Here is a 12,132-nt window from a genome sequence, read left to right as displayed (position 1 = left end):
GAGAGGGGGGGGGGGGGCTGGGGAGGGGGGATTATTTATAGAACAAGGAAAAAATAATTAATGTATTCCAAATCTTGATAATACCTTTCAAAGATGGCCTGCATTAGCTTCTAGAGTGCAAGTCATCTGTAAAATCAGCATAAAATTAAAAATGAAATAGTTCACCAGTACCTTGTTATGTGAATTTTTAAGTCTGCTGCTGTATCATTTACAGTGGCGGCATGTTCTCAATTATTTGCTTTTGCTTCACATACGGTAATGTTGTTTTGCACTGAAATAAAAATGTAAGTGTTTTTTCAAGAAGTCACACATTAAACTATTGTGACTGTAATGGAAGCTTTTGCAAAATGTTGAATTGTGCTTGCAACAGGCAGGGAAAAAGTATACATGTGACCTGAATAAGTTTGTAGGTATAGTTGCAATTCTGTGTTGTGTGAGTAACTGTGGCTTTTCTCTCTTCAGCTATCAAATAATGGACACTGGGTGAGAATGATTCCATCATTAAGTGGTGGTCTGTATAAATTTAATGGTGAAAGTATTGAAGCAGTACCAATAACAGCTGACAACTTGCTCCAATCTTCTTCATTCATTTTTTCAGATGATCTGCTAATTGCAGGTAATGTATATTAATCTTTTAATTCAGTGGATTCTGGTTCTAATGCTGTCAGCTTAGTCTATGGTGAAATAAAAATTCTTAATTTTATATCATTTTTGTCACTGTAAGTGATGGGTCAACTTCTCCATACTGCACTTTTTTTTAAATTGTGGATGTCTGCTTTTGAATATTGTATTTCTGTAATAGCATTTGATTTGCAAATGTATTGTGAGAAATATTTTGTTCACCTGAACCAGTTATTATTGCATACATGAAAAGATTTCACTAAAATGTTTGTGCCATTGAAGTATTTTGCCTCACCAAGAAGAAATACATGCTGTGGCATTATTCATTATACTTGATTGTTGCAAGTATCAATAGCTAGCAATTGTTAAAAAGTTGTGGAAAAGCTCTCTTTTCCATGCCCCATGTGGTATTCACTCATGCTGGTCATGGATATGAAACTGGAGCATTTATTTGCATTTATTTTTTATAATTTGATGTTGGTTTTGAAAGGGAAGCAGTGAATAGAGCAACTGCTTCCACTGAATCTTTGCCTTCCATGATGGTGGTCTTAAATTAGTGTGCTTAACACAAAATAAATTCTTTAGTCCAGGTACTGAGCAATAGCTCCAATGTAGCATGTGTAAGAGTTTATGAAATATGAATGGGAATTTAAATCTGGTGGCTGTGATAGTGGACGGAAATGGGGCTGATGTTGACAGTGTGTTGGTGGGGTAGCATTGTAATGCTGCAGTTAACATGATGCAATGGTACGAGTCAGGCCACTAAGTGCGAGCAAAAGGTACGGAAGTCTGTTGCGCAGTGTGTGATCATATAGTTTTTTGTGAAAGAAGGCACCACACCTGTGGTCGTTTTGAGGAGGCTCCATCCACAGTCTGGTGAATAAATGTATTCGAACAATGTTACATGTTTGTACTGCTGAAGGAATACCTTGGAGGACACCAGTTTGATGAGAATGGAGCAGTAGAATAGTTCATTCCCAAATGGCTGTACACAAGTCCCTCTTCTTTCTTTGAGGATGGCATCAAAATATTGCCATTCAGTGGGAAAAATGCGTAACAAAGACAGGATATGATGTAGAAAATTCAGGTGGATGCTTGTAGGCTTTATTTGATTCAGTAATGAATGTTGTTGTTGTTGTTGTTTTTTGTTGGTATCTCCAGTTCAAAGATTGGTTTGATGCAGGTCTCCATGCTATTCTATACAGTGCGCACCCTTCAATCTCCGAGTAACTACTGCAGTCTTACATCCTTCTGAATCTGCTTACTGTATTCATCTCTTGGTCTTCCTCTAAGATGTTTACCCTCCTCCCCTACACTTCCCTTCAGTACTAAATTGGTGATCCCTTGATGCCTCAGAATGCATCCTGCCAATTGATTCCTTCTGCTAGTCAGATTGTGCCAAAATTTTCTCTCCTCCTCAATTCTATCAGTACCTCCTCATTAGTTATAAGATCAACTAACCTAATCTGCAATGTTCCTTCTGTAGCACCACATTTCAAAAGCTTCTATTCCCTTTTTTGTCTAAACTATTTATCGTATATATTTCACTTACGTACATGGCTATATTCCATACAAATACTTTCAGAAGAGACTTCCTGACACTTAAATCTATAGTTGGTGTTAACAAATTTCTCTTCTTCAGAAACACTTTTCTTACCATTGCCAGTCTACAGTTTATATCCCCTCTACTTTGACCATAATCAATTATTTTGTTGCCCAAATAGCAGAACTCCTCTACTACTTTAAGTGTCTCATTTCCATATTTAATCCCCTCAGCATCACCTGATTTAATTAGACTAAATTCCATTATCGTCATTTTGCTTTTGTTGATATTCGTCTTATGTCCTCCTTTCAAGATGGTGTCGATTCCTTTCAGCTGCTCTTCCAAGTCCTTTGCTGCCTCTGACAGAATGTCATTGGCAAACCTCAAAATTTTTATTTCTTCTCCTTGGACTTTAATTTTTTTCCCTAATTTTTCTTTTCTTTCCTTTATTGCTTGCTCAATATACAGATTGAATAACATTGGGGGTAGGCCGTAACCCTGTCTCACTCCCTTCTCAGTCACTGCATCTCTTTCGTGCCCTTTGTCTCTTATAACTGCCATCTGGTTTCTGTACAAATTGTAAATAGCCTTCTGCTCCCTGTATTTTACGCTGCCGTCTTTAGAATTTGAAAAAGAGTATTCCAGTCAACATTGTTAAAAGCTTTCTCTAAATCTAGAAGGCCTCTGTAATTTTCCTGTAGGTAGCATCCATCTTACTGAGATGTTTGTATTTTCCCACCTCCGCGCTGCAAATGTTTTTTTTTTTTAAAGCCCAGTCGATGCGCTGTTGTTTTCACGTCAATTCTACCAACATTGAGAGTTGTTTAGTTCTTGGGGTTTTGTAGAATTCCTGGATTCGTGTCTCATCGCTGTGCAGCCTATGAGAAGGATTGCGGAAGACTCCCAAATAAATTCCAAAGTACACCAATATATTTCCAGGACTCTGGTGTCCGAGCCTGGTGAACTGTACCGGTTACATCACATGTACACAAAATTGACATCAAACGACACAGAGTTCACAACAATCAACAAACAAGTGAGCCTACATTACATTTGCTCGCAACCCTAGCCAAAAAACAAGTGCCCCAAGGTGCCTGCGTGACCTCTATACTTTTGTTAACAATTACCTACAATGAAAATTACAATTTTATGTAAAATCACAATTAAAAGTTAAACCGAATATGAGATACACATTGCTAAAAATTTACAATCTCAGTGTTGAACAAGGTGAACCTATTTTCAACTTAGTTAAGAGTTAATATAACATTTTCTGACTAATTATGTTACAGGTAACAATTACATTTCTAAATTTGTTTATAACAAATCAACTAGTGCCTGAATTTTAGTGCTAACATATATTGGAGATTCAAGTAACATGCTTTATTTATATGTTCTATTTAATTTGCTGTAGTAATTTTATAATGATAGGTTTACTGGTACATCCTGACCATGTGCTACATTTCTTCCGATTAGTTGCAGTATTAACTTCACATTCATATTGTGTTTTTCACATAAGAACAATGTTAATCAGCAAAGCATCATTTTCGAGTTATATGTGTAATGAAATAGTGGTTACTTTTGTATGTAATTTGGAAACAGGTCACTTTACAATTGGGCAATTAGGACTGGTGTTTATCTTTAATGCTCTCGGAGGGGTTCTGATAGGTAGCAATGAGATACAGTAATATTTCAATACCCCCCCCCCTCCTGAAAAGTTTTGCCTAGCCTGATAGACGAAACTCTTCTCAAAGAAATATTTGTGAGATTGATGCGATACAGTAGTAGTTGGACAAAATAACACAAACTGCATATATTTTAAAGGGTACAAAATTGAATCATTAAACTTTACATACAGATAAATTTTCCAAATAGCTACTAACATATACATCAAGAAAACAAGAATTGGAAATATGAGATTGCAAAGAAATTCCCAAACTTTTACAAAATCAATATTTACATCAAATTTTCTGAATGAATGTTTTTTCGAAACTATCACTTCTAGAGCGTCCTTGTTTTTGTCACTTCTAGAGTGTCCATTAATTTTCCCTCCTTCAAACACTCAGATACAACTAAGCTAACAAATCACAAATTTGATTGGATTGATTATGTTGCACTTTTAAAGTTTCCATATGACATGTTCTAGAATAATAATATCATATAAAAGACAGAAGAATAAAATTTATCCTAACAGTTTGCAATACCATAAAATATTTTACAAATCGTATGAAACATGATGGACGCTAGACGCGTAGAAATTGTTTCCGCGGACGTGCTTAGTGAAAGTGACACATTGCAAAACATGTCCGACAGTCAAATGAATATTGAACTTAATAGGGAGGATGTTCAAGACATAATTTTACCGGATCGATTAAGACAAAAACCCCTATATTTAAACAGATATACAGGCGAATGGAGAGTGAGTACTACGCGACAAAACGTGACATTGACAACGTCAACTTCAGAACCAGACATCAATCAGACACGAAAAAATGACGAAACTAAGACACAAGACTCTGACATGCTCAACCAGATTCTGAAGTTACTTGGTGACCAAAACAGAAAATTTGACACTTTAGACAAAAGATTTTACGCTTTAGACGAGAAAAATGACAATTTAAAACTTGACATTGGGAAATTTGACACTAAATTCGATGAACTGACACGGGACATAAAACAAAATTTTTAAAAACAATCGAGATAAATTGCCGACTTGACAGAAACCACCAGTAGTCTTGGAAGGAAATTTACTGACTTATCAGACAAGGTTACGAGACAAGAAAAGGTATTTGTGGAATTCAGTGACGAGACAAAAACTGACTTACAACGATGTAATGAGAAATTGTTAACAGTAGTTTTTGAACAACAGAAAACCAGCACCCAAGTTGACGAATTACGACATTCACACAATTCCGTAAAAACAAACCAAGAACACTTAGACCTGACGATTACAGACCTTTCAGACAGATTAAATGATGTAACATTGGAGCAGAAATCCTTACAGGAAAAGTTAGAAAAGCTTGAAGACAGAGCAGATGTAGCATCTTTAAAGAATGACACAACTCTAGCAGAAAAACTTGTACATGAATGCAAATTATGTGATGATTATTTAGATGAGAAGTTTGAGACAATGACACAGATCATTTTAGATAAGACAAAGGAACAAGTAAAGGGAGAAACATATAATATTCAGAAAGAGGTACGTAAACTTAAAGAGAATGTAATACCAAGTTCGTCAGTGATACCAAAACCCATAACAGACAACCAAAACATAAATGAGAATCATAATAATGCTAGACCCAGCACCCTGCCGAAAATAGAATTACCAATGAGTGATACAAGTCCCAATGAACCATTTTCAATGCTACCACAAGATCAAAATTACTATCAGACATCACCACATACTATGCACAGTTTGACACAAAATACAGGACCCATAATACCATCGGGAGTAGCTGATGAAACATTAGTACGACATGGATACTTTCAGACACTTTCATGTGATGAGAAAGACAAAGTGCATCCGATTGTTTTCATCCGCTCTTTTGATGGTATTTTCCTGAGACATTGGTTAGAAGCTGACAAAATTCGATATGTTACAAATTTGTTACGTGGAAGAGCAGCTAAGTGGGGAGCAGCAATTAAAAGACGATGTTTAACATTTGAACAGTTTGAACAAGCATTTCTTGAGGAATTCTGGTCGATCACAGAACAGCAAAGTTTAAAACGAGAAGTATACAATCCAGAAATTTACAACCCGAAGAAAGAGACTTTACGACAATACTTTGAACGCTACCTAGACAAAACATTATATTGGACAAAACCAGCAGATTTACCAGATGTAATTACAACACTTAAAAGCCACTTACCATTTCCTTACCGTGATAAATTAATAGGAGTGTCCGAGGGCAACATAAAGAATTTTTTCAGTTATGTTGATGAGATAGATGATGATTACAGAGATGAGATCAGGAATTTCAATCAATTGTATCCGATCCATCCAAGCAATTCGCGTACGCACAACAGAAATGACAGAGGCTATTGGAATCCGCCTCCGACACCACAACAAAATACTCAAAGAAACAATACACACTACACTGGGACAAATCCATTCAATATTAGGAGAAACAACTCGCAGCCTTGGCAAGGAAACAGTAATTATTACTATCCGAACAGTAATTACAATCAGAACAATAACAGTTATATTCAAAATAACAACAGAAGAAGGAACCGAAATTATAGAGATCAAAGAAGAGAGGATAACAGGTACCATCCAGGATATTTTCAGAGAAACAACATCCAATAACATCCAAACATGTATTGCAGGAATAACAGTAATGACAATACCAGTTACAGTCATGGGCAAAATAATGTATGGGGAAATCACAATGGACAACCGCCACAACACATGCAATACAGCAACCCTCAATTTGTACCTAACGGAACTCCCAATGCGACGCGGGGTAATGTCAACAACCAAACAGCTGATACTTGGGTGACGCGCGACAGAAATGTAAATATTATTGAGTTGGGCAATGAACCCAACCCGCAGCAACAACCGAATTTGCCGGAAAACGAACGACGACCGAGCTAAGCGCTCGAGTTACGGTCAATAGGGAGCAGAGCGCAACGGAACCGACGATTTGGTTTCTCCGATATGATGACAGTAAGAAAATGGAAAAATAATTATATCAGGATGTAGATTTTAATAGTACCAGTAAAACAAAGAAGATAATTAATATGATATACAGTTATGATGAGCCTACATTTAAGTTATACAGATACTTACAATCTAATGAATGCAGGTAAGTCTGGAAAGCAATGTGAACCATCCAATAGCTAATAAGATATTTGGTTATAAGAGGAGTTGCTATTGAGGCATATACACATTAGAGGAGGCATATACACATTAGAGGAGGCAGAGAACTGAACAGAATTATTTTCTTTAGGAGGCATGTGATAATAGTAATGTTGATACGAGTGATGTGAGTGACTGAATGAGATGAGTGAATGTAATTTTAGTTTAATAAGAGGACAAATAGTAATACGGAGAGAGGTAAATGGTATATAAGATGAGAAAATGGTATTATTATTATTATTGTTGTTGTTGTTGTTGTTGTTGGTGAAGTAAAAAGTAAGTGGTGATGAATAAGAGGAAAATATATATATATAATGCTGAGGAATAAGTATATGTTATTTTGTGAAGAATGAATAATGGATAGGTGAGAATGTTATGAGTAATTGAGAATATGTTGAGAGGAGAGAAACTAGATTTGAACGCTATATCACATGTACTCATGGAATACAGAATGAAAGTAGTGGAAAGAATATTATTTATTGAAAGATTGGTATGCCTGAGATAATAACTGATGTGGTGTCTTATATATTCTTATAACTAAAGGTGAAAATATAGATTTATGTGGAAAGAATTATTTACAGCAGCCACTGTTGGAAATATACCAGAAGATTTAAATCTATAACACTTTAATACTAATCTAATGGGAACTTGTAATGAAATTTTTGGAGTTATGTAGGCTTGACACTTCAGATTGGAAGAATTATTTAAGAGAACATATTTAGCAGTCATCTAATGACATAATTAAAGCTCATCTACTGAACTGAACTGATGCACCATTAAATAGAAAGGGGAATAAGGAGAAAACAAAACGTCAGTCCTCTGTTGCGGCTCATACTCTCATCCTTTCCTTAGAAAAATTTATACATGTTGATGAAATATTTGACATTATATAATTCGTGATTATCTGACAGTATGGAGAGACATACACACATATTTATTTATGAATAGAATTTTACAGGTACCACAAGGTAAAAACAGAATGGATATACAGCATGGAATGCAGCAGCAATTATCTAAGAAGATTTATTTATTTATTAAGTAAAACATTTATTTATATTGCTTGATACTCATGAAAGGAAGGAGATGAACTACACAAACTTTATAGGAACATGATTGACTTGAACTACCACTCTTAGAAACAGCAATAGTGGGGACACCACACTTAGAAACGGTATTAGGTATAGGAACTTTTACGTTATATTAAGTTAACATGTATTTTATTTATCATATTTTATTTTGTGTAGTCCACTGTAGGGGATGACTTTACTAGTAGGCCTATTTATGAAGTAGTTAGCAACCATCCCATGAACCTATCCTCCTACAGAGGGCTGACTTGAAGCTTGAAATATGTGTAAATTTTATTCCAGGGTGCAAGATGAATTTTAAGTTGAATATTCTAGCGAGTTGCCACAATTATCGTCAAATGTTGCAAGTGTAACGGAAAAAAAAAAAAAAAAAAAAAAAAAAAGAGAGCTAACAAATAAAATAAATAAAATGTATATTTCAATCTGAATGTAATGTAATTCACATGTCAGCACAATGATATTGAATGTAACGTAAAAAATTTACTATATTTTTCGTTTAATTCTGTATATGTAGTATATGACAACAATGTAACTATCTCATGTAATGATTAATTGTAAATATTTGTATATTTATGTACTTACTATATCAAGAAATGTATTTTAAGGAGATGTTAATGAGCTGCAAAGGACCTGTGCATGTAGCACATGATTCATATAAATGGAACTGAAAATGCAAAGAAGAAACCAACGTGATGGAACACTGGTCAAGCAATATTTACGTAGTGTCAATATGCTTTGAAGTGTATGGTTTTGTGGAAGCCGGCAGGTCTTCAGGTTGGTGTAAAAGACAAGCTCATCACCTGTCGTAGGCAGTGAGGTGTTTCCTGTGCCCTCATTGACCATTTATACCCCGGTAGACGCCACAAAAATTCGACTGCTGGAGATAACAATTTCATGTTGACACATTGAACAAACTTTGGATTTTCTTCAAGTCACACGCAAGAGATCCAGGCAGTACACACACACTCAGAATCCGATACTACGTTTAAAGACATTGGAGCAATATAATAGAAACATTTATTGTTCGAATTAATTCCATTGTAAACATGAATCATGTGAACTGAATTCAAACGCTGTGCTAAGCAACGATAATACGCTGCAATTCAAAGCCATTAATGTTACGACTCCTAAAGAAGATACACACCAAAAAGACTGTATACAAAGACTGATATGCAAAGAGCATTGTGCACAGAAATATTAGCACAAACTTTATATATATATAAATTTTCTATACTGCCACGCTCGCTTGCGGAGTGTGTCAGTAGAGGAGGCATTGTAACGGTACTTTGACTTCCGCAAAGTTATAATTTACGATCGCGCACGTAGAAGAGCGCTGCGCCAGCGACCGATTTTATAAATAATTTTGTTCTTTTTTTTTTACTTTTGCGTAGGTTTTTTGTTTTGAAGAACTAATGGATGTCTCTCTCTCTTGTCTTGATACGAAAGACATGTATTTTTTGGCGATGTGTTGAATGTGCCTTAGGGTGAAAATTAAAATTACATTACAAAGCGAGGTTGTTTAAATAGCTAATGAGGAGAAGATAATAAAAGGTAACACTACAACTGGACAATTGCAGAAATTTTATCACTGTCAGGTAGAATGCCTTCTCTGTTAATTATATGGCCTAAAAACTTCAAGTCTGATACTCCAAATTTGCATTTACTTAGCTTAAGGGTCATACCACCTTGTCTGAACTTATTGGCTAATTTGTACAAAGTATCAAGATGTTCCTCCCAAGTTTTGCTGGTTATTAATATATCATACACGTAAATAATTAGTTTAGATAGTAGTTCACTTCCAATCACATGATCCAAAGCTCGAATAAACTCAGCTACAGACACATTCAGCCCAAACGGAACAACACAATAATGAAAACATTTACCATTATATAAGAAGGCTGTGTACTGCCTTGAATCCTGTGCTAATGTGATTTGATGAAAACCTGAGGTCAAATCCAGGCTAGAAAAATATTTTGTGTCATTGAGTTTGTACAGGAGTTCCTCCATGGATTCAGGATGATCTGTTTCTCTTTCTATAAACTTATTCAGGTGATGTGAATCCAATTCCAGCCTAACACCACCATCTTTTTTGAAATACAGACCATCGGGCTGTTATATGGACTGTGACTTCTCTCTATTATTCTCCATTTTTGCATTTTATGGAGTTCCTTCTCCACTTCTTTCCTTTTACAGATGGGTACCCCATAAGGCTTAATAAAAAAGGGTTCGTGTGGCTTTAACTTCAAATGACATTCATAATCTTTGACCTTACCGGGTTGATCACAAAAAATGTTGCAGTTTTCCCAGAGAAAATTTTTTAATTCCTGCTTTTCAGACTCAGTCAAGTCATTTGCTTCTTTTACCTTTTCTGATATGGGTAGGAAGTAACTATCATCAACCAAATTCTGGTTATTGTGATCCCTATTTTCCTCTTCCTCCATGTAATGGCTACACTCTGGATAAACTATTTCCCTAATATGGTTACTACTGCTTGTACTTGAATTTAACTGGATTACTACTTTTCCTTGAATACTGGTCTTTCATTCAGCGAACAGTAATTCTGAATTTTGCCACTCAAAACTCACCTTTGCTTTAACTATCCAGTCCATTCCTAAAATCATTTGCTCATTGAGGTCTGGAATAACTAAACAACCATATTCAAAATTAATGTTGCCAACAGAAAATGTAATTAAAGCTTGTTTATTTATTAACTTACTAAACTTGCCAGTGGCACCTTTAATCTGTACACCTGTGATTGGAAATTCGATGTAACTTTCCGTGTCTTTTATCCTGTTCCTCAACTTGTCCGAGATACTACTAATGGGACTGCCAGTGTCAATCAAACAAAGACCTGACCAATTTTTAATGCTTATTTCTACATAAGGGCTACCTAAGGTAATATTTGGGTCACTATTCACATTCTCTGCCAGCAAGTCACTTTCTAATTCAGTTGTATCGATGTTGTTACATACTTCTTCACTACAGGTTTCAATGTCAGACTCAACATAAGATTGAGTGTCATTATGACTGGAATCAAATACACATGAAACAGATACCTTACTTTCACTAGACTTAAAATTATATTCCATGGATGGATCTGATTTGATGACTTCACTTTCCTTATTATTTTCTAAACAAACTTCATTTTCACTGATAGTAGATTTCAAAATCTTCTCACCTATCAACTTAGCTTGTTCCTTCTTATTAGTAGATTTACTTAAGATTTCTTTTATACAAATTGGTACCAATACATTGTTTGCACTCTTAATATCTTCACGTGAACCAAATTCGCATTCAGAGTTACTTTCAGCTGCAACACCATTATCAATAACTTCAACATAAATAACGCCATCTAATTTCTCTTGTGTACATATATCGTCAAATACATCATCCTTCACAACACTATCTTTATCAAAATCATCATCAAAATAATCTGTGGGTTATGCCTCTGCATGCACATCTGCCTTAACTTTTACGTGTTCAACATCTGAAGTTACACTATTGAAATCACTACCTGTTTCATTATCTAAGTCAGGTGTTATTTCCTCATTTTGGCTACCAATTTCTACTAATATAGGTACCTCATTATCCTTACCTTCATCAGAAAACAGGCTAGTGATACCATACATATCATAAGTTCTGTCTACATCAGGTGTTAATGTGTCATCAATTAATGCTAAGTCATGTTCATTAAATTCAAACTGTGGTCCTGCTTGAGTATGTGCATTATTCAATTCACGCAACATGTGATCCCAAAAGTTTTGCTTATAACTAGTATCATCTAAGTAGTAGTCCCTATTTACATTACATTTATGATTGCTTTTACGTTTCCGTCTCTTTAACCTCCTATCTGCCTGGTTTGTGCCATAACTATTCACCTCAAATTGACAGGCTCCCAACGAGGTGGTTACCTGTTTCCCTGGTTGGAATTGCTGTGGTGAAACTGGTTACTGTTTCTCTGTTCTTGATGGTTTTCGTGTCTGTTGTAACTACTGTTTTGGTTACCACACCAGTTTTATTTCTGTGTC

General features: G+C 35.4%; 1 protein-coding gene across 1 annotated transcript in view; it reads left to right on the top strand.

Annotated features, from left to right (window-relative positions):
• Positions 1–12,132, top strand: part of LOC124612696 (eukaryotic translation initiation factor 2-alpha kinase-like) — a 197,049-nt gene that overhangs the window by 31,477 nt on the left and 153,440 nt on the right. The window contains exon 4 of the mRNA XM_047141039.1: positions 463–616. Within this exon, the coding sequence (XP_046996995.1) occupies positions 463–616 (154 nt within the window). The remainder of the gene's footprint in view (positions 1–462; positions 617–12,132) is intronic.

Source organism: Schistocerca americana, chromosome 4, assembly GCF_021461395.2.
Source record: "Schistocerca americana isolate TAMUIC-IGC-003095 chromosome 4, iqSchAmer2.1, whole genome shotgun sequence".
In the NCBI taxonomy this organism is placed as follows: Eukaryota; Metazoa; Arthropoda; class Insecta; order Orthoptera; family Acrididae; genus Schistocerca; species Schistocerca americana.
Note: the sequence above shows the minus strand (reverse complement) of the source record. Positions and strands in the feature narration are given on the sequence as shown.